Below are 24305 nucleotides of genomic sequence, written 5' to 3'. Positions count from 1 at the left end.
CCGGTCTGATACCAGAAGTGTTGCAAGAACTCCCCAGACCAGTCCCTTGGTCTGTTCTGTCTGCCGTGGAACAGGTATTCACTGGATTGAGTGGAGAAAGGAAAAGTATTCACATACGGTTCCCTATCCCTTGGGTTAGAATATTCATCTGATTACTGACTTGGATTTTTCCACTGTATCATATTTATTTTTTTTAATATACCTCTCAAAGCATTTTTTTTTATTCCTTCTTGGTGAAGCAGGGCTCTAGCCATCTGGAGAATCTTCACTGTGGGCAAAGACCAAAGGTTTTGCTACCACAGTCCTGAGAAATACAATGCAGAAGTCTTGCCTGAGATTAAATATTACATAGGAAATCAACTGCATATTCAGCATCTAGAAGTAATTCTCCTTTATCCCTCACAGACACATTGTGCAATAATACTCCATAGGTAGATCTTCCATTTTGGAGTCTAAATTATAGATGGCATCATTGAGGTGGAAGAACGCCTTTAGCTCTCGAAACTATATAGTAGCTTTGGTTGGCAGTAGTGACTTCATTTGGATCATGATGTTTTAGATAGCTCTCACAGCATCTCTGTCACAGGAACTCAATTTACCCAGTACAATTTATTCAGCCATTTGGGACTGGACAGAATGGTTATATTCTAATCTTGCAGAGGCTTTTCAGAAGGACAAGTACAGTGCCATGTTAAAAAATAACATTTCTGATCTGCTGAGAGAATCTTCAAGGAGGGAATGTGAAAATATTTTTCCCATTCAAAACCACTAGTTTCAAGTAACAAAAGTAGTTGATAAATCAACAAAAAGACATAGTACTCAGGAATTTCAAGTGCTGTTTTTCTAAACAGCAGCTAAGATGAAACTAGGAAGAGGTTTTCTGACTGTGACTATTGACTAAATGTAAAATAAAAGGCTGAAATCTGGACAGATTTGAGATTTGCTTAAACTTCAGAAAGTTGTAAGATTTGCACATTGGTCCACTCAGTGCTCAGTAATTTTGATTGCTCTCCTTTTTAAAAGTTTAATGTTTGGATGATAGAAAGTCAAGAGGGGCTTAAAAGGGAGGAAGGGGAAGGCTATAAAACAGCAAAACCAAACCAAACCAAAGATCGGTGTGAACAATTGAAAGATTCAATGCTCTCTTCTGCCAGCAACCCACGTAAAAAAAAAGGAGTGGATTTGGTATAGAAATTCAGTCCTAGCAAAACCATTATTTTTCATGTCCTAAACTTAGGGACCGTGAGGGTTTTTTTCAAATATCATCTGAAAAATGCACTTTAATGTCCTGTTTAGGAAGACTTCTACTATTCAGATTTCAACATAAAGTATTGTTGCTGCAAATTCTGTGTCATAATTTATTTATCTGTTGTAAAGTCTATGCGAGCTACATGCTTTAAAGCAAACAGGACAGGAATATGTCTCTTAGTACATGAGTTTATTTTTCCTCTTCCCCCTTTCACCTGTCTTTCCGTACCTGACATGTCTTCCCATGTCTGGCACTGCTACGCATCCTGGAGTTCATAATTTTTACTTTGGATTTGTAAACCAAGCTTTCATAAACATCATTATGTCTGTTAATTGCATTCTCACATCCTCGGCTGCATTGTATATCAAATATACTATTTGCATTGCTAAGAGTTTGCACCATTAAATGAGATGCTGTGTGTGCAAAAGCAGCTGCAAATGATGTTATACCAACTGCGAATTTTTAAATGGAAAGCTACAGCTACAGTATCACTGAGTTCTGCTACCAAAATGCTGTGCCTAGTAGGAGGGAGAAGCTGGGTCCATAGCCTGGAACATATATTGAGAATTGAATTTTTTAAAGAGATATGCCTGATCGTAAGTCATCTCTGCTGGAAAAACAGACATCTGATGTTTCCAAATCAAACAAAGACTGGAATGGGTGAGGAAATAAGAGTCAGATATAAACTGCTGAACAAAAATAATCCCTCTCTGGTAATCTCTTAAATTGTTTTCTCAATTAGTGTGTTGAGTGATTTAGGTGGTTTCTCCAGTAGGGTAACTGTGCAGATACACTGTTCTGTGGATTCATTGAAATCAGTGAAATGCCACTTAAAGCATTCTTCTCAACATGGTTGTGAACAGTAAAATAAAAAGCCTGTAAAAGACTTTGTTCATTCTTGCCAAATTACATGCAAGGTACTAGGTTTTTATTCCTGTTTAAACCAACATTTCCATGTAGTGCACTTGTGTTCAGTTTCATAAGGTTTTGAAATTATATTCTACCATGCATACTAATGCCCTTGAAAAATCTTTCTTTTGGCTCCAAAATCTAAACCATTTGCTTAAAAATAATATTCTGCCACAACCTAAGGAAAATGGAATGTACATACTTCTCCACCAAAGAAAATTGCAAATAAAAGCAGTTGCTTCCCAGCACAAATTACTTTATTGACAAGCTAAAAATACAAACTTCCTTATCGCACTCATATCAGATAAGACTAAATCCATTACTTCAGTAATAAAATGTTAAGTGTGTAAGTACCATAAGATATAGGCAGTGGAGATGTTATCATTGGGACTCCCATGCCACTGTATGTCTCATCAGCTGCTTCATGGAAAAATGTCAGTGCTTCTGGAGACATGGCTGCCATCAGCCTGATAGCAAATTACTTTGGGGACAAGTCTGTTCTCTTTGCAGGTCTCAGCTTGAAGTCCATTATACGGATAGATCACCCTATGTAAAAAGCTTTTTTGCTTGTATTTAGATGGAATTTCTTACATTTCAGTTTGTGTCCGTTGCCCCATGTCCTTTAACTGGCCACCAGCAAGAAAAGTCTGGTTCCATCTTTTCTCCTCCCCTCCTCTCAGGTATTTATATAAAATGAAAAGATCCCCCTGAGCCTTCTCTTCTCCAGGCTGAACAGTCCCAGCTCTTTCGTCCCTGGTCACTTGTCCCGGCACAGGGGTTAAACCAGTGACACACAGCTCAGCCAGTGGTGAACCTGAGCCCCTACACTGCCCAGTCAGGGCACAGCCGGGACCTCCCAGGTGGTTTGTTAACTTTTTAATCCACAGTGCCTCTTAACTCCACACACTGATAGTTTAAGGCTCTATTTGAAAAGAGGAGAATAAGGGTATGGGAAGCACAGTTGGTTAGGGTATGTGTGCTTTTGGTTTAATGGCATAATGTCAAGCATGATGCCTAAGTGCTATGTTCCTGCCATTCGGTTGACCATACATCTCCTTGAGTAGTGAAGAATATAATATAAATCAGACTTCAGATTGAACTAACATCTATATTTAGGCAAGGATTTAAAACTTACATGCACTCAGCTATGAAACACAAGGTTACAGGCCTTTGAAACTCAGCTGTTTGAGCTCATTGTAACATTAAAAACAATGTGTTGATGCTTGCAGCAAGCTAGAAGGTCTTCATGTGCATTATTGACCTGAGAGGCAGTGACAGGCTGGGAAATCGAAAAAAACAAACAAACAAACAACAAAAAAATAGAAAATTGTGGCCTTGTTGTATACTATGAGTGAGTCAAGTTTTGCCTGATTTGTTTTTATTACACTTTTTCAAAACTTCTAACACTTCAATTACTGTATTATTTTAAAGGCTTCCTGGCTCTTTATTTAAATAAATGTTTTAGTTAAACTGCAATGAGCCAAGGTCGTTGCTTATTCACAGCAGCAGCCTGAGTGTCTTGTGAGTCCAGCTGATGTTTGCCCCACTAACTAGCCCAAGCAAATTTTTCTCCACTTTTGCAGTAAGGCAGCAGGCCACGGGGTGCCTGGAAGCAGTGCAGGACCATAACCATCTAGAAGCAAAGCACCAGAACAACACTGCAAAGGCTGACACCCTGCGAAAGACTATCAAATGAAGCAGGGAGAAATCCACCTACCAAGAAGCTTTCCTTTCTTCCTCCTCCGTGGATTGCAATGTCAACAAAAAAAAAAAAATGAAATGAGGCTGCATTACTTATGCTCATGAAATTTTATTTGAAGCACACACCTATAATTATATCCTAGAGAAAAACAATAGCTCCCTGTCAGAAGAGGGATGTGAAACTTGCACAGCTGGAAATCAGTGCTTCCAGTGGACACAAGAATGCCTGCCAGTCAGGCAGATAGCCCTCTCATTCAGTATTTTACCCCTGATGGTAGCTCTGACCAAGTTCAGAGGAGTAAATTTTACTATAGTCCTCTTTGGGATTATCTGTCATTGGAAAAATGGTCTTTCTAATATCTAGAAGTGAGACCTTAGTTTATGTCCTCATTTTTTTCCCCCAAGTTTTATTCAGTTTTTGTTGATTGGTTTGATTTTTTTAGGAGGAACAGAAAGATCAACCCCAAATCCCAGTAACAGTTCCCAATAAATTTCTCCTGTAGATGTCTGATTTGTTATATAAGCCTACTATTAATTCAGAATTTCTCAAACATTTAGGTTATGTTTGGGGGGAAAATAATTATTTATTATTTATTATGTTAATGGTTGTAATCGCAGCAGCAGGTGACTAAGCATTTTTTATTTGCTGTGCTAGCCTGGTAGAAGATAACACACATGTTAGTGCATTCTAATGCTGCTCTGAATGGAACAGCCTTAAGATCATGTTAGTTATTTCCCTTAGGAGAAAAGGAGGTTCTAAACCCAGCAATTTCTTTGTTGTAATTCTATTCACATAAATGGAAATGTTAGTCTGTTCATGTAAGTGGAAATAAACAGGAAGTCACTTATTTTCTTAAAATGCCAATCCTCTTATCAGGATGTCCTCAGTCTCCAAAATCTTTTAGGGATTTGTTTTCAGCCTTCTTGTCTGCCATCTTTCTGGATACTTTTCTCTCATATGAAGTGGATGGATTTTAACTGCCTTGAAATCCCTGTATTCCCATTTCTAAGCACCATAGCGTGTGTGTTTTGGCTGTCTTGTGGTTTGGATACAGCCTGTGTCCCTGCTTCAGTATCCCTTTCTAATGCTTCCCTTACCATTATTGCTTTGCATGTCTCATTTTTGCTGTCACATAAGCCCTGTGTCCCTTCTGTTCTTTCTGAGGTTCTGCTCCTTTCTGAATTACTATGCATTTCTCTGGTTCCTCTTAGATATTAACTTTTTCTTGAATTATTTCAGTCCTTCCCCTGTCCAGCTTCTTTTCCTTCCTACCTGCCTCTCAGCATGTAACATTGTCTTTGTACAGGTGCTATATTCATAATTCAGACAACTCATTTTTCAATAGTCAGATTTACAGACAGCATACTTACTTGGCATGTGTTATATTGTTTTCTTTCAGAATATTTGAAGTTTGTAAGTACTTTCACAAAGTAAATTATTAAAATCAGTTTTCATGTTGTCATGATCAAATGGGATATGTAAAAAAATTTGGAAGCTAGATTTAAGAAGACAGATGTTCAGAGTGGTAAATGCAAGATCACACTGAAGCTGTCCCATCACACTGCTATGTCCCCATCTACCTTACTTCTGCAGTCCCACTCAGTTCTCATGATGAATCATCCCTTTCAAATGTTTATTTTTAAGACATACTCCAACCTCTGCAATATGTTGAAGCAGAAATTTTAGCTGATACTAGAGCAGGTAACAAGGAGAGAGGGGAGGGTGCAGCAGGGGCCAATACATTGGTTTTTTTTCATTTTATTTCTTATAATCAGGTTAATACTATTATTTTCACCAAAAGTAAGAATTTGGCTGTTGATGTTCAACACATTGCCAACATGTTGACTTTCACTACTTTTGAAACCTATAAACCATTATATCCCATATTTAATTTCTGTGTTGTGGTTCAGCCAAAATGTCAGTGCAATTTCAGTTCAACCTAGTCTCCCTTTCTCTTTAATGCATAACATTAAGAGATAAGAGAAATATGAGAAAGTTTAAAATTACCAATGGAGTAAAAATAGTAAGGCATTTTATTAGAGTACTGTTGCCAGATTTCAGAATTAGAAGTTGCTTTCTGGAAAGAAGTAGAACCTCCTGAACTTCATAAAATGAAAGAAGGATGTCTATCTCCTATGTAAAATTCAGTGAAAACTATTTTTTTAATTGAGCAAGTTTATTAAACGGTCATGAATCTTCTTGTGACTTTTGATTCTTTTTGCCCTCATCATAAGTTGTTCTGGTTGGTAAATCAGTAACCTTAAATTTGTAGAGTTTTAGTGAGTGACAAGTCTGGCTATCTGGATACAACAAAAAGCAGTAATAGATAGAGTTGATAATTAGGACAAACAGGTGGCATTGCTAAGTAATTTCTAGCAACTTTGAGATAGGAAATAATTAAAAAGGAGGCAACTGATTAACATATCAGTCTAGTATTTAATGTGAGACCTCAAAATCTGAGAAGAGAATGTCATTCTAAACAAAATTTATGGGGAAAACTTAAAACAAAACCATCTCCCTTTCTCTTCCCTCCCTCTCCCCCCAGTTATTTCTATGAATTAAAAGATACTGTATTGCTGTACTACAGCATTTTCCTTTTGCATGTGCATGCTTAATATACTTGTATGGAAGTCACATCTAGAACAGCCTTACGAGATTTGCTAACTTCAGACAATTCAATCATTAATAATACAAGCCTGTAATTATTTATCACTCCATTGTTGACATCCACTGAAAAGGAATTAACGACGGCATGTACAAACTGTGCTACATGCGTGGAAGTTATTTCTTGCACCCTCACAGGGGAAAATACCTTTGGTTTTTTGCTGGATTGCAGGATGGGGACTTGACTTGGGAATTACTGATGTACTTACATTTTCTTAAATATAACCTGAATTTCCAAACAAAAATCCCTACTGTTTTTAAATGAAGCTGAAATGTTATGGCAAAATTGGGACTTATGATTTTTTTGTTTTGATATGTTGCTCTCTCCTTTCAGTATTCCTGTACCCACACATCTGTCAACAGCATTCCCTGTGGTTTCTTCTGATGTGCCTGAGTTGCCTGAGCCTGTTGTGCCCTCTCAGATTTCCCTCGAATTGCCATCTGTATGCCAGGAAGGACTGTGCCATAATGGAGGGACTTGTCATCCTCTCTCTCTGCCTTCTGGGGCCACCTCATTTCAGTGCGACTGCCCACTACACTTCACTGGCCGATTCTGCGAAAAAGGTAGTTGTGGTTCATTCTTTCTCTGTTAGTTGTGAAATGTAAGTTTTATGCTTCTTTGGAGATGGGAAAGGGGAAGATGTAATAATCATCATGTTTCTCTGTTTTTCATCCCAGCTACTGTTAGTAACTCAGGAGTAGATTCATTGAGGTATTTAGAGTAATACTTATTTGCAGTGTAAGGTAGGTGTATCAGTCAGGCACACTATAAGCATTGCAGGCTTGAGTTGAGGAAAAAAAAATGTATTATTTGTGCAAATTGTTGGCCACGGTATAATGCAAGATTGTATTTCTGGATGGAAGAAAGTTAATGAATGAAAATAAGAAGATTTCCTCAATAGATTGTATGTTTTCCATTTCTACTAACTGGGTTGTTTTTTGCCACTGTGCCTGGTCCTTTTTTGAAAAAAGCTTTTTTTACTCTGTAGCTCATTTATACTTCTATTGTACTACTGTTGCTCATAAAGCACAGATTAGTCAAATGAACATAATTTAAATACAGTTTGAATAAAAAATAATTATTTGAATAATTTTGGGGGTTTTGTAAAAAGAATCAAGGCTATAAGACAAACTTTAATATTACTGTTTTGTAATTGTAATTATTTTGCTTTACTGCTTTTCAGAAAGTTCTTTTTTATAACAGATTTTGTAGCTGGCTTCAAAAACTTTTTATCTTTTAAGGTACAGTGGATTATAAATGGCAATGGATAATTGGCTTCAAAAACTTTTTATCTTTTAAGGTACAGTGGATTATAAATGGCAATGGATAATTGTCATAGTATTGAACAGCATTACCGGTACACAGGAAAGGAACCAAAAATTGTCTACACAATGGTTATATAACTATAACATCCTCCTAGTTAACTTCCCATGGTATGAAATACAAGCAACTAGAGTAAAAAACACCCTTGCCGGACTGCCAGTATATCTAACATCCCCTTGTATTACTGTCTGAAAGTAGGTCATTACACTCACTATATGTGAAAGCAATCAACTGTAAACTCAAACCCCCCCCCCATCAATTGTCCTGTGTTGCTCAGATATCAGAGAATATTTTACCTTTCAGCCTTGCACAAGTTTACAATCAATTAAATCACATATTTTCGAATTCTCAGTGTTAAAATTGAATTCTCTGAATATCTTCTACACATTTGCTATGTGGGCATACTCCTTGCACTTGTTTTCAATACATGACAGCTGTGCAAACTGCAGCATAAAATAATGGAACCAAAAAAGTCGGTTTCCTTCAAAAATAACAGATTTAGTTACCATCCAGTGTGCGTTTCAATTAATATTTTCAATATTTCAGTAAAGTGTTCTATTTATTTACATACATGTTATGTACTGGAATTCCCTTCTGTGTTCCAAAGAATGCAGTTGGAACACAGAAGTATTACAACAATTACACAGTTGTATTAGTATCATCTGCAGTATTTTAGGTGGGAGCAGGTTTTGGCTTTTCCCAAGGGTTATGCCAGAAGTGAGCAATGTTAAATTTAAGCAGGAGTTTGATTTAAATCCTGTGGTAATAGGCCATATCAGTGTATATGCACAACCGTTCTGTTGAGTGACATCTTGTCTGGACTCCACTGGCACCTTCTACCGGTGTCTGATTGCTGCCTTCTTCTGACCTAGTCTTACCTTCAATTTGGTCTGACAGTGCTCCAGGAGTCTCCTGTGGTTTAGTGTTTTTAATTAAAACTGACATAATTTATATATGAATCTTGTTATCTGGGCTGACTACTTACCTCCCTGTGCCATGGACTTTGGTGGTACCTTCCATTGACTGAAACAGATATTTTTGAGTTGCTCATTCAAAAATACATCCCAAGGCATTCTCTCCTTTGAATCTTAACCTGTACAGGCCTGCTGAGTTCATACAATGGGATGAGTTGACTGTCTTCCAACTACATTTCCAAGGGAATTTCACATTTATTTAACCTGTGTAAATGAAGGGGTCCCCTTCTCTCTCTTTCTGTGTCTTCGTTTCAAAAATCATGCATGAAAATATGACTGGATTATGACTACCTGAAGAGCAAATTAAAAGGAAGGGACTGTTACAATAAGTTGCAGTTGTAACAAAATCTCTTACAATTAGGACGGAAGCATTTTATGTTAGACACACTGGTAACTATTCCATTCAATAAAATAAGTATACAAGCTTAAAAAGAAACCTGAAACAAGCAGCTCCTTTTGAGACTATAACCTCAGCCATGTAATCATATCATCCTTTTAATGGTTGAATGTCTAGTTTCCATAAGATATCTTTTTTCTAAAACTGGAAGAGATGTCATTTGCTTTGCTGAAGCTTGCAGTCATGCCTGATGATGAGGTTTTAACAGTGATCCATTTTTCTGTGTAGGATATCTTTTAATAGTCCTGGCACTGGAGGAATAATATTTCTCTTCTTTTTCCATTCGTGTGGAGAAGATGAATTAAGGAGCTCCTCTTTTCACAGAGGTCTGCTTTTACCCTCTACAACCCCTCCATCAATATAGGGAACAGCTTCCTCTGTGCTTAGCGCTCCTGGGTCAGCCAGGGCTGTGGTATGTGACAGGCTCATTGGCAGCTCACTGGGGCAGCTACAGCCCAGGGGGGGTGCTGTCACATTGCATGTTTGTGTAGATTAGCATCAGATTTGATGTATCCTGTATTTAATGGCTGAAAGGTAACTAAAGCATAATGCGATTTTATTTAATCCTGAAGTTTCAGCGAGGCTGATAATTTAGTGTAATTCCAGAAATTGCCCAACTGAACTATCATTGTAAACGTTTTATATTCAGACCCGTTCTTCAAGAAGTCAGGAGAGAACTCGTAATTACAGGGGATAGAGGCATCTGTAATAATTTTATAATTATTCAGTATTGAATTTTTAAGGGAGAAAGTAAATTATCATGTATGCAATCCAAAAACTTTGTTCCAGTCAAGGAAGTTGTCTCTTGACTCCTTAAGGATAGCTGTGATCTGTTTTAATCACGCTGTAATGTATAACTGTACATTTCAGTAATATATACTCCTTAATCATCTTAGTGATCTACCTGGTACCTACCATTAACTACATTTCAACAAGAAAATGTATCATTGCTTAACTGATGTAGTAGCAGTCAACATGGCATACCATTTTATGTACAAGCCCTGTGTAGAATCTTGGCTTTATTGGAATGTGTGCATTTGCTTATTTCATGTCTAGGTTAAGATACACGACTTCAGTTTCTTAGTAACAACTATATATTTCTTACAGTGTATAAGACCATTTTCTAGAGTGAAAGCAAGCGAATGTCATTATCTCAGTTATGTGGTTTAACTTGATAGTGTGTTATTATATGCCGTATTGCATTTCGCTATTTGATTGCTCCTTAACTAATAAACTCCAGAAGTATGTTCAAGTTGATATCGGGTGGGTGATGAAATTGAATATGGTGTTGGTGGTTTGACTTTGAGATGGTTAGAGCAGTGAGTTGTTAAGGGTTAATTCAGATTACAAAGACTTTGTAGTTTCTGCTAAGTGCTTTGTTAAGCACCGGCAAATCCCTTTGTTCAGAAAAGGAACTTTACAAGGGGAGTGCCGCCAAGGGACAGGTAGGCTGGTAGGAAGCTCACCATGGGTGATGAGCTCAGCAAAACTAGGGGAAAGGCAATTCCAGCACGGGGAGATGGCGACCACCGACTCTGGCAATCCCCCAGACCCAAAAGAAGTTGAGTTTGAGCATGCGAACTAATTAACATCAGAAGAGAGAGAATTATTTGACAAATGGGAAACAGAGTACTAAGTAATGAAGGATTTGGGTGACTTGTAACCAATGAGGGCCAATGTCTTTGTATGTTGGACTGTATAAATAGCGTAACGTTTTGGCCATTAGAGAGCCAGGCATTTGTGGGTTACCACCTAGCTCGCTGCTCTGTGCAAACTAGAGTAAAGAAATAAGAAATAACTTGACTCGGTGTATGAATAGGTGCTGCACGCCGGGTAATGAACCCGCTTATAGGACATTACATAAAGTCATAGTTGTCATTATGGATATATTAGGGCCAAGCGGGTTTATATCAATACATACTGTATTTACTCTAAACAATCAGATACCACTGAAATCTGAAATGTCTCTAAATGACAGTTTTGAAAAGTGGAAATCCATCTCCATTTTTCTAAGGAAATAGAAAATTATGGATACAAATCAATGTATTTGCCGAACTGAAGCTATCAGCACTGGATATATGCCACAGCATACAAAGCAAGGATGTAGTCTAAAGCATATATGTGCCTTATATGAGGCCTCAGTTCCCTTTAATAGTGCTTTCAATATGTTACTTTCTTTGTTTTACTAAAAATGACCAAAATTATCTGGAAATAAGTAGTTGCTACAAGCTTTATTTTAAAAACTAACTTTAAATTCAGCATAGAAAATTTGCTGCTAGTGTAAATTTAATTCTTTTTTCCTGAGTAGTGAGTGCTAGGTCATACAATAGAAAGGGAGGATTGTGTACACATAGAATACGGTGAATGGTAGATAGTGTACTCTGAGCTACATTTTTTTCTTTTCCCTTTCCAGGTAATTAAGCTTTTTTACTTTAATGTGAAATGTATTGTTCCTTTCCCCATGAAACAATCCTTTATTAGCTTAGCTTTTGTATCTGCTTCATTGTGAAATCCCTACACGAGTGGAAAAATGTAGTGTGTCTGCTTTAGCATGAAGGCAGATGGTTGTCTATTACTGTAAAGTTCATAGCAATAGGTTTGGAATATCACTGTCTTGCATATGCAAAGAAAGTATGTCCCTGACTGTTAATTATAAGATTAACATTTTTAAAGTCTCCAAATTTTTTAATATTTTGTAAAAGTTTTATAAATAGTTCAATAAATCGAATATTTAAATGTCATGTGTTAAAAACAGGAAATCTGTTTAATTTCACATGTTGCCGGTGTATATTCTGTACACGACTTAAAGGTCAGCTCCTTTGACAAAGCTGCAAAACTAGGAGTAAAATGGGAGGCTGTGACAGGCATTTGTCTTGTTACATTCCCACCTGAAGACTGCTATATTTGTTCCCTGGGATCCAGGTTGTTGAATTTCTGTTTTGTTGAGCAACATTTGATAATATCACCCTGAAAATTAGAGGTTTCTTTTACCAGCAGCTTTTCTAGACATTGTTACTAAATTAACATTTCTAACTTATGTCATTATTATCAAACATCTCAGACAAGTGGGGTTTTTTTTGTCTTTATATGATTGGCTTCAAAAATAAATGTATTTTGTCCGGTTTCTGTGATTTCAGCCATATTTAGAACAATCTCATGTCTCTAGAGGTCATAGATCTATTTATCTCCCTGATAGTGTTTATACTGTGTGATTGAAAACAAGTCTGTGACAATTTCCATCAAAAAGAGGGATGAGAAAGTGGGAATCATATAAAGAGGTGTGGGTGAGGAAAGACAATTATGCTTTCATCTTCACATTCAAATATCGATTTGAGGTACCTAGAAAGAAAAACAGGATACTGTACCCCATATTCCCTGGTTTTCCAGAGTTCAAGTGTTCTTTCACCCTTTTTGTCATTTCTTAAAATTATTCATAACCTTGTAGGACTCTGTGAGCAGAAAAAAAAAGTCTTTAGACATATGTATATACATCAGTAATTAATTTGATGTCATAAACCACAGCCAATGTCTAAACTCATGACATAACTATCGATTTCCCACAAGATGCATTTATTTGTGTATGTAAAACTTTCATGTGACCTCTCTACCTTTTGGGCTAGATTTGAAAAATGTAGCAATTTTCCCCTTCATATTTGGAATATTATTTTAGAGGATGTCCTGGTTTCAGCTCGGATAGAGTTGATTTTCTTCTTAGTAGCTGGTGCAGTGCTGTGGTTTGGATTTGGTGGGAGAACAATGTTGACAGCATACGGGTGGTTTTGGTTGTTGCTGGGTTTATACTGGGTTTATAATGTTTATACTAAGTCAAGGACTTTTCGGTTTTTCAGGCCCTGCCAGTGAGAGGGCTGGAGGGGCACAAGAAACTGGGAGGGGACACAGCCAGGACAGCTGACCCAAATGAGCCAAAGGGATATTCCATACCAAATGATGTCCTGCTGAGTATATAAACTGGAGGAAAAAGAAGGAAGGGGAAAACATTTGGAGTGATGTCATTTGTCTTCCTGAGTCACCGTTACACATGCTGGAGCCCGGCTTTCCTGGGGCTGGCTGAACACCTGCCTGCCCATGGGAAGTGGTGAATGAATCCCTTGTTTTGCTTTGCTCTCCTGCACGGCTTTTGCTTTACTTACTGAATTGTTCTTATCTCAACCCTCAAGTTTCACATTCCCTTCCGATTCTCCTCCCCATCCCTCTGGGTGAGGGGGAGTGAGAGAGTGGATGCGTGGTGCTTAGTGGCCAGGTGGGGCTGAACCACAGCAGAGGATGACTTTAAAAATTAAGAATACAGTAGGCTAGTTAAGAATCAACAAGGATTTAGCCAGAAGTTAAATAACTTCGTATGTTAGCTTTGATACACTAGTTGCCATTATAGCAACTTTGAAGTTGTGTGAAGGAAATAGCTAGCCATTCCCATACAGTTTACTGGATACAATAAAATTCAACAGAAGTACTATTTTGGTGAGCAATGCAAAAAGGAATTATCTAAATTAATTTTAATGTTCTCTTGCTCTTTCACTCGTGGATATAATCTTGCACTTTGATATGAGACTAGGGAAATCTTGTGAAGTTTAACTTCTTAACACTTCATAATATCCTGTGTCAGTAAGTGATCACATCAGCTGCACAGTCACCTGAGCTTAGCGTATTATGGTCCCTATTTTTTTCCTTCTTTTTACAAAATTATGGAGTTCTTGCAAATATCTAAAATATCTCCAATCCGATGCCATCTTTTTCTATCAGTTACTGCGTATCCGGTTTATATTTCAGTGTGCGTTTGTTTGCTGAAGTGTTTTTGAAATCTAAGTAAAACAGGATTTTGAGGGAAGAACAGCTGGTTTCACAAGGTAGTGGTGAAGCAATTTTCAGCTAATCCTTCTTCCACCCTCCTGAACAGTTTCATAGAATTTTACCACCTCAAGTGTCAATTTAACTGAACTTTAATACAACTTAATATTACATTTTCACCTAATTTAGAAATTATGTCCTAGATCCAGTGGAACATGTAAGCTCTACATGTATTTAACTGAAAGAGTGTAAGATGCCTGTGTGATTTGTGTGGTTAATGTTAAGGATGCGGGTATTCTGCTATACCAGATCCTGAATTAGGATCCATCCATTCTGTTTCTCCTTTGGTAGCTTATCAGTTAAAAACAACCTACATCTAAAACCCTTCCCAGGACTTCATGAAATTGTAAAGGAATGTGGCAGTTTTCTATGATTATGAACACTAGATTAAAAACATGATTAAATTAGAGCTTAAGATAGACCTTAGTTAGATCTAGAGGGAAGATAATGAGAAAGAAGCAGCTTGTTGAAATAGGGAAAGAGCTCTTCAAAGCACCAACCAACTCTTAACTGGCATTCCAGTCTCTGTAAAGCTACTTACCACAACTGCCACCTACTCTAAACCATGAGTTTTAGAACAACTATAGGGTCCTTGCTATAGGGTATACTTTAGAGCTATAGGGCTCTCTTACTGAACAGAGAGTTGGTATATATTTCACAAGTCTGTTCTGGGGAAGAACATTATGGAGCCTGTTGGGCATTAGTTGCTTTGAAAGATTACGATGAAAATGGTTAATAATGGTAGAAAACTTTTAAATAGTTGTCAATATGCTATTACATTCTTCGTTTTGTGTACACATCCAGTCACCTCCAGTCATGAGCCATTTAACATAATTAGTGTTTTTAAGTATTGTTTAAAGATGATTTTTTTTTTCATTTGGATGTTTTTAAAAATGAGATAGCTATAGCATTTTGTTATAAAGGCTTGCACAATAAGCACTTTTCAAAGTTACCCTTTTATTTCTGAGAATTTATAAAAGCAGTAGAAACCTCTTTATCTCCTCATGTAGATCAGACCTATGAAATTCTGGCATTTCTAGCATTAGGCATCTGAATCACTATTTCTTCAATCTAAATGAAAGTTTTCTTGTCGGAGTAATCTTTAGGAGAATTGAAACAATTTGATAATAAAGACTGTTTTGGACAAGAACAGATAACAGAAATAATGGTAAGTTTAGAATCTGTGTGGAACAAGCTTCCTTCATTTTGCACTGGAGCAGATGTGGCAGCACCTCTCCCCCGTCATGTACTGCATGATCATGGGGTACCCGGTGCTAAACCATTCGTCGACGACCTGATTCTGGGTCAGGGTTTCATACATAGCAGAGCAGAATTACTATTGCAACAACACATCATCAGTAGGGTAAAAGTAATCTGTCTCACGATGGTCTAATCCTGGCTCACGTTCCCTATTAGTGGGTGAACAATCCAACACTTGGTGAATTCTGCTTCACAATGATAGGACAATGCAACATCAAAGGATCAAAATGTGACGACGCTATGAACGCTTGGCCGCCAGGCTGGAGCACTGCAGGAAAATGTTGGTATAAAAATTGATTGTTTCTAAAGCTTGTAACCTATTCAGCTGCTAATCTCCCAGCTCCTTTGAGTCATTTTTCATTCAAAGGCAACTATCATTGCACAGGTGACAGATATTTGCTTCTTTTCTTCCTTTACTTTTCCATTTCTGGCATTTTCTGGAAATACCTCCTTTCAGTAATGCATCAGTTGCTGCTGTTTTTTTCTGTTGGTGCTAATTTGCTAATAATCAAGTCATCTGTGGAAATGTTATGTGTCTCCCTAGGCAGTATGGCAGTGCTTATTTTCTGAGCTGGAGTCATTTGCATTCTTCCACAGGAAATACCATGTGATAAAGCAGGTGAGGTATTAAATAACGTCTTTGAGCTTTATTACATAGCCTGTGAGAAAGAGACATAGAAGACTGGGTTTGCTTTTATAGTACAGAATAAATAGTAGGTTTTTACCAGTTAAATTACCTGTGTTACTCAGTCAGGATAATGGTATATTGTGCTACGTTGACATTTGGATTTCAAGACAACAGAGGGGATTTTTAATTCCTGGATACAAAGGTGTGCAGCTGCTGGTCTGCTCCCATACCACTCTCATGACCTTCACCTAGCTGAGAATGTGAAGCAAACATCTAGATTCTCTAGGGATCTCACTAAAGTGTCCTGTTCAGGGCCATGCTAACTGGCAGATCCTTTCGTGCCACCTCCTACAGTGAATGGCTATTTTGGGAGGACACTGGCTACTTACATGACGTGGTTACAGAGGAAATGTCTTTGCTTGTTCTGGCCTTAAGCATAAAAATCTGACTTAAGTTTGAAACCTCTATTTCTGTGGTGGTTTGACCCTGGCTGAATGCCAGGTGCCCACCAAAGCCGCTCTGTCACTCCCCTCCTCAGTCAGACAGGGGAGAGAAAATATAACAAAAGGCTCCTGGGTTGAGGTAAGGACAGGGAAATTACTTGCCAGGTATCACCGTGGGCAAAACAGACTCAGCTTGGAGAAATTAGTTTAATTTATTACTATTCATATCAGAAAAAAAAAAAAAACCAAAACACTTTCCCATCACCCCTCCCTTCTTCCTATGCTTAAATTAATTCCTGATGTCTCTACATCCTCCCGAGTGGCATAGGGGAACACATAATGGGAAGTGCAGTCTGTTCATTACATGTTTCTGCCACTCCTTCCTCCTCAGTGCTCCAGAATGAGTCCCTTCCATGGGGTGCAGCCCTTCAGGAACAGGCTGCTCCAGCATGGGTCCCCCACAGGGTCACAAGTCCTGCCAGAAAACCTTCTCCAGTGTGGGCTTCACATGAGTCACAGCCTCCTTCAGGCATCCACCTGCTCCAGCGTGGGGTCCTCCATGGGCTGCAGGTGGAGATCTGCTCCAGCGTTAACCTCCATGGCTGCAGGGCACAGCCTGCCTCACCGTGGGTCTTCACCACGGGCTGCAGGGGAATCTCTGCTCTGGTGCATGAAACACCTCCTCCCCCTCCTTTTTCACTGACCTTCGTGTCTGCAGAGCTGTTGCTTTCACATGGTCTCACTCCTCTCTGGCACAGATCCTCCCCCACCTCTGCCACCCTGTTCTTAATACGCTGTCACAGAGGTGCTGACACTGTCACTGATCAGCTCGGCCTTGGCCTTGGGGAGCGGTGGGTCCATTCTTGGAATGGCTGGTATTGGCTCCATTGGACATAGGGGGTAACTTCTAGCATCTTCTCACAGAGGCCACCCCTGTAGTTCCCCTGCTACCAAAACCTTGCCAGCAAAGCCAATACAATTTTTAATTCAGTGCCTAACATGTTCTTTTTCATGCATCTTCATGGAACATCAGTGCTTGTGTTTACAGAAAACCTCAAACTGTTTTTGTTTAAAGTAGAGGAAAATTTATGATATAAATGTTGGGAAGTCACTGTTTTAAGGTTCCTCAAGACAGCAAACCTTGCTTTGAGGAAAAGAAGGGAGCTTCTTTTATATAAAAAGCTAGTTTTTCTTCCCACCGTTGTAGTTTCTTTACATAATTGTAATAAAAGTTTGTGGTTATAAAATATGCAAGTAATTATATAGGAAAAAATTTTTAGGTATTTAGCTATTTTAGTTACCCAGGAAATGCAGAATTTGAAAGGTGAATTACTTAGTAGCATAATATATGTGTATATTTACCTTCTACATGCATGTAGATCAGTTCTGTGCAGAATCTATGGGAGATTCGAAAGCTTGGGAGCATGTAGAGTCCCTCTGTGTTTCCATGGAATTAGTGAAAATAGTGAATACATAATCAAACAGAGCAGAGTTGAGGCACTGATCGAACAGAAATTTAAATTATTGTCAAATTCCTACTTTCTATTAGATTCATATTTAAAACAGGGAGTTCCATAAATCAAAACAGTTTTCATACGTGAATTGTATTACCCAGTATGAAGAATTTTCCTTAATCACAGAATGGTCAGGGTTGGAAGGGACCTCTGGAGATCATCTAGTTCAACACCTTGCTAAAGGATATTCTCCTAGAACAGGTTGCACAGAATCACATCCAGGTGGGTTTTGAATGTCTCCAGAGAAGGAGACTCCACAACTCTCCAGTTCTCCCTCACCCTCAAAGTAAAGAAATTCTTCCTTATATTCAGAAGGAACTTTGTATGTTTCAGTTAGTGCCCATTGCCCCATGTCCTCTCACTGGCCACCACTGAAAAGAGCCTGGCCCCATCCTCTTGACACTCACCCATAAGATATTTGTAGACATTGATAAGACCCCTTCTCAGTCTTCTCCCAGCTAAGCAGGCCCGGCTCTCTCAGCCTTTCCTCATAAGGGAGGTGCTCCAGTCCCCTCATCATCTTCGCAGCACTCTGCTGGCCCCTCTCCAGCAGCTCCCTGTCTCTCTTGAACTGGGGAGCCCAGCACTGGACACAGCACTCCAGATGTGGCCTCACCAGGGCAGAGCAGAGGGGCAGGATCACCTCCCTCCACCTGCTGGCCACACTGTCCCTAATGCCCCCCAGGATCCCACTGGCCTTCTTGGCCACCAGGGCACACTGCCGGCTCATGGCCACCTTGCTGTCCACCAGAACTCCCAGGTCCTTCTCTGCAGAGCTGCCTCCCAGCAGGCCAGCTCCAGCCTGTACTGGTGCGTGGGGTTATTCCTGCCCAGGGGCAGGACCCTACAGTTGCCTTTGCTGAACTTCATGAGGTCCCTCTCTGCCCAATGCTGTGCTTGTCCAGGTCTCGCTGAATGGCAGCGCAGCCTTCTGGGGTCTCAGCCACTGCTCCCAGTTCTGTATCACCAGCAACATGCTGAGGGCACACTCTGTCCCTTCATCCAGGGCACTGATGAATAAGTTGAACAGGACATGACCCAGTACTGACCCCTGGGGAACATCACTAGCTACAGGCTTCCAGCTAGACTTAATCTTTACCCGTGAGTTCTTGACTCATTCTTCATCCACCCCTAGGGAGAGCTTGATACATTCCAGTTGCTCCCTCACAGAAAGAGCAACTCCACCGCCTCTCCTTGATGGCCTGCCTTTCCTAAGAAGTATGTATCCATCCATGACAGCATTCCAGGCATGTGAGCTATCCCACAATGTCTGTGTAACTTCAATGAGATCGGGGCCCTGTGATTGCACCCAGAACTCTTAATTCTTCCTGCTCATTCCCCATGCTGCATGCGTGGAAGTACAGGCATTTCCGAGGTAATCAAGCATGCAGGTTTCCCAGGAGGGGTGCAGGAGGCACCCTGGCGGTGGCTGGCCTTCTGGTACTCATCTTGGGAGGCAGCGAAGGAACATATGGCACTGTTCTGGTTGGCCTGGCTTATTCCCCAGTTGGATGCGATGGTGTGAGCATTGCCACTTTGGACCCCTCCCCCAGAGTCCTTCAGTTTCAAGCCCACCTCACAAAGTTGGCCAGCAATTAATTAATTCTTTAGCCCTATAAAACACAAGATAAAACCACTGTATTAAAAATAAACAATAAAAAACCCTTGCATGTTGTATACAATGGAAAATATGCAAATATGGGAAGTGAAACCAAGAAAATAAAGGCAAGCATCCTATTAGCCTCTACCAATCATGATGGAAAACTATCTGACTTCCAAAAAAATTTTCCAGCACGTGGCATTATTCTTAATACTATCTTATGGAAATAATCATAGCTGTAGTGACTGTTTCTTTTTACTCATATGAGCAATCTCTTTCAGCAATGCATGAACTTCATCAAAATAAAAAGCAGAAATGAACCAACAATTTCTATGAGTGAAATATGTATGATGTGGCAAAGTACGGCATTTAAAGTTTCTTTTAGAGTTTAACAGCAGAAGTCTCGTCCCTGTTGAACGCCTGTCTCTTCACATACATTTTCTCATATAACAGATAGTATGCTACTGGGGGGGGGGGGGTGGGGAAAGAGTTGTAGCACAGTTGCAAATTGAAAGAGTTTTATTACTGCAGATTTGCCTGAGGTTTACATTATGGAGTTGTTATTTTAATAGCAACCCAACACCCCCTGTAAGATGGTGGTGTTAAGATATATTCCTACTAAATACACGAGAGATTAGTTTCCAGTGTTTGATTTGAAAGAGATATGTTTTGGAGAAAGATGATGTCACATAGCATTGCAGAATTAGCTTCCTAGAGCCAATTGTTCAGTTGTTTCATGGTAACAGTAGAAGAGGTACTTGCACAGACAACATTCAGTGTAAGGGAAGAAATAACAAAGCCAAATATACTGAAAGAAAAGTAAAACAGACTGTCACAAATCAAAGAATGTGTATGTTTCTTAGTCAAAACAGAGTGTATTTGAGAAAAAAAAGACAATCAGATAAGGAAATGAAAAGATCATCCCCACCTCCACCCCCAAGTAAACCTAGAATAATTTACTAGAGCAAAAAGCCTTTTCTTGGGAGTAGCTTGGGGAGAGTACTTCAGGACACTAGAAGCAGCTCCAGGTGTGCCCTGCAAAAAACTGATTTTCCAGTTACTGATGTATTTTTTTCTATTGTAGTCTTGACAAGTTCACTGCTTGATAGGGAAACTGTTACTATTAAATAGCATAGGAGACTAAAAATCATGCTCTCCTATATTCTTGAATTACCCTCAGATTCACTGTATGACCTCGGACTTCTGTTCTTTCACTGCATATTCTTGCTGCATGTTCTTCTGTAGTTTTAGTGAGATCATAATTATGTGATTCCACTTGCCAAGCGATAATTCGCACTTCCATTCTTTATCTAGATGTTTTTAAAGATTTCCAGGGATGCCTCAAGGAGGTCCTTATTTACATCCTCTTCTAATCATGGGATATCTGGTAATTCAGATCAGCTGCCTTTGAAAGCTAACCCAGTATCATAAAGAGCAGAAGGGTCAAAGAATTAGAAGGTACTGTAATATGTCAGGTTTCACACATTAAATGAAATATATCTCACAGCAGTCATGTCCCACAAAGGTAAATTCCAAACCAATATCTTTTTTGCCAAAGATTAGCAGATAACCCAGAGGGGCTGTGCTTTCATAGGCTGAACCAAATGTCATTGACTCTGTACAGGACAATCAGCACAGGCAAACTCATTTTCATGAGTATGCTTGGGAATAGAAACCTTAGATTGTGGATGCAGGCATTTCTGATCGATGATTTTAAATCCACTGCCCAGTATTAAGACCAACCACAAATACACCATGTGTTTTCAGTGATCTTATTCATTATATGTTTTCATAGAAACACAAAAAAGCTTTGATTTTGTTTTTCTGAAACAGGCATGTGTACATTATCGGTATTTTTTCTTTCTTTCTTTTACCAGAAGAAAATTTCTTTCTCAAGGGAAAGCTTATTTGGATTTGAAAACTCAATACATTAATGTGCAAAAGAAATTTGAGGATTCATTAGCACTGAACAGTTTTAAAATATGTATTTTACTATATCAGTATTATTGATGTACATCAAGCACTGTCCATAATTCATTCTTGGCAACAAATTCTATTTGTTATTAATAAAAAATGTGCCTGTCAGTCTAGTAATTGCATAAAGGCAATGGAATCAGTTGCACACATAATTAAAAAAATTTATCTCGGTGCATTTTTCCTTGGTGGTTGGCTGATACAAGAGAAAATGTAGTCTTATTAGTTGGATACTCAGCATATATTCAACATGTTAAGAAACCTATAGTAGCTCTGACATGATTTCTCTTGAGAAAAATCTAATTTCTGATCTTATCTAGTTTGCTACAGATTTGAGAATCTTCATAATCTGAAGAAAATCCAGGCCCCATAGTATAATTGTTACTTGCCTTGATAGAATATACATCTGTTTCATGATATGATAACTTTTATCATATCATATTTCAGATTATGTATCCATTATTGACTTTTTGAATTATATTTTGACCAGATGCTGCGTGATTGCCCCACGCTATGCATGTCCTTATGATCAGAGACAGATCTTCATCTGAAAGATCACTGGTCTTGAAGTAGTGTGTGAAAAAATCATAAATAATGTGATTTTATTAGCAAGGGAATTCACACATTTGGGAAAATTACTACCATCTGTGTGCATTAGTGCAGCATCATGGCTTGTACACCACATCTGATTCATGCCCTGCCAACTTCAAATAGAAATCAAATTAGTATTTTTCAGCACAAGATCGTGCAGACAGGCCTCTGTATGTCCATCCTGTTGTCCCTGGAATACCGAAAAGACATTATTGCCAACATTTTCCTATATGGCTATATGTCAGAGGGTTCTGATTGACAGAAAACAGATAAATGTGGTAATTTTATTTTATGCCATATTCTCCATCTACAAGAAGAGACTTTGTCTGGAAGCTGGCCACCCAACACCAGATCATATTTGTCGTGACTCACTCATCAGGTCTGCAGAACACCATAATAGAAAACCTTAACAGACATACTTTCCTCATACCATAAGGGGGAAAGCAAATGACAAAATGTCTTTTAAAGACTTGGACTTGGCTTTAGGTGTGTATACATTAAAGCTTTGAGTAGTTCCTAAAATACAGATGTCAAGCAGGAATCAAACCATTGGTTTCTAGAGTTGAAATCTTTTCAAGCTCCCCTCCTCAGTATCCTACTATTTCACCTGAATCTTTTTGTCACAAAAAAAGAAGTTCTATAAATAAACAAACAACATTTTACAGTCTTCACAAACAGACTAGCTTGTCTTCATCAGAAAGCCATAGGACCTGCAGTTTAAGGGATACTTTTCATGTTACTTCTGGAAATACCTCAGGAGTTTTCTTATACCAATGGCACCTTGGTACCTTTCATCCTAGAGAGTTTATTAAAACTGAAATAGAGCAATTTGGCATTACATTTGGTCAAAGGTTATTTGGCTGCTATCACTTCACTTTTTGTGTCGAACAACTTTCTCCCACCCTCCTTTAAATTCAAATTATCGAGGGTTTTGATTAAAAAGGATGTGTTTAAACCCATTAAAGACCCAGTCACACCTAGGACCTTAATTTAACATTTTTAACCTATAGAACTGTCTTAAATCAGTGGCAAGGTGATCCCTCATAGACAGAATATTAAAAGTCTTATTATGGTTTTTTATTATCAAAATTGCATTTTGGCAAGAGAATAAAATTCTGAGCTGTGATGGCGCTTCCCTTGTCTTCTGTCTTTACAAGCAATTATTTCCAGCTAAGTTGCTGAAAGTAGTAACAGAAATACATTTTAATGTGAAGTCTTAACATAACAGTACTATTTCCTAAATTTCATCCTTTGTATGCTTTAAGAACTGGTAACAGCTCTCAGGTCTTCAGTGTTCAGTGTGTTCTAGTCTTCTGTCTTCAAAACCTGAAATCATCCAGATATTTGCCAATACTTTCTGCAGATGTCTCAAAAAGGAATGAAAGGCAAAGCTGTCTGTACCCAGCCTGTTAAGATGATTTTCATCTGAATGAAAACTTGCTATTGAGTAGTCTATCACTTAGAATTCACTTAGCCAGCACTCCCTGGTATCACTGGAGTATGTGTGCAATTTGAATATTGATGCAACATCTGCAGGCATCCATTTATAATTTCATGAAAGCTGTCATTAGATCTTCAACAGGTCTAGATAATACTTTCTGTTATTTGTGCTCTTAGCACAGAGTGTAAGAATTCTCATGGTGCCTTTTGCAGGGAAGAAAGGTTCAAATAAATCTTCAACACAAAACACACACAGTGCATTTGTGTCATTAGTGGAATATGAGAGCAGGCAACAAATTTTGAAGAAGTTCCTAATGAAGGTGATTAAGTTTATATTTTCTATTGCATACTCCAGAAATTATGTTATCTAATATATAATTGAAGTTATGCAGATATTTTAGCAGTAATTTATAGAACTTGGTATTGACTTATGAATGTCAGTTCTAGATGAAGTGCTGTGTAATGCACTAATTTTTACTGCATTTAGTAGAAGGAGGCTGTTCAGTATTATGTATACAAATTAAACACTTGATGAAGAATTTGTTATATTATATATGCAAATAGAACTTAAGGAAGACATATAACTGAATTAGCACTGAGAAGTCCTTGGTATTCTGTGACTTATTTGGAGAGAGCTTCAGAAAAATTTAATAGTGCAGAGTTAGCGAAGCCCTGAAAACTTCTGCCCATGAGAGCAAGTCTTTAACTGAAGTTTCATGAGAAAAGTATTAATAATTGTCACCAAACTAGGGTAAAGTAGAAAAGGAAAC

The 24305-nt window shown here is 38.5% G+C and overlaps 1 protein-coding gene across 1 annotated transcript in view; it reads left to right on the top strand.

Moving 5' to 3' along the window:
• Nucleotides 1–24305, top strand: part of EYS (eyes shut homolog) — an 871402-nt gene that overhangs the window by 633408 nt on the left and 213689 nt on the right. Inside the window, exon 36 of the mRNA XM_027787807.2 lies at nt 6859–7088. Coding sequence (XP_027643608.2) covers nt 6859–7088 — 230 coding nt within the window. The remainder of the gene's footprint in view (nt 1–6858; nt 7089–24305) is intronic.

The sequence above is a fragment of the Falco peregrinus genome, chromosome 7, assembly GCF_023634155.1.
Source record: "Falco peregrinus isolate bFalPer1 chromosome 7, bFalPer1.pri, whole genome shotgun sequence".
Taxonomy (NCBI): Eukaryota; Metazoa; Chordata; class Aves; order Falconiformes; family Falconidae; genus Falco; species Falco peregrinus.
The sequence above is the reverse complement of the archived record's forward strand: the minus strand, read 5'-3'. Positions and strand labels throughout refer to the sequence as shown.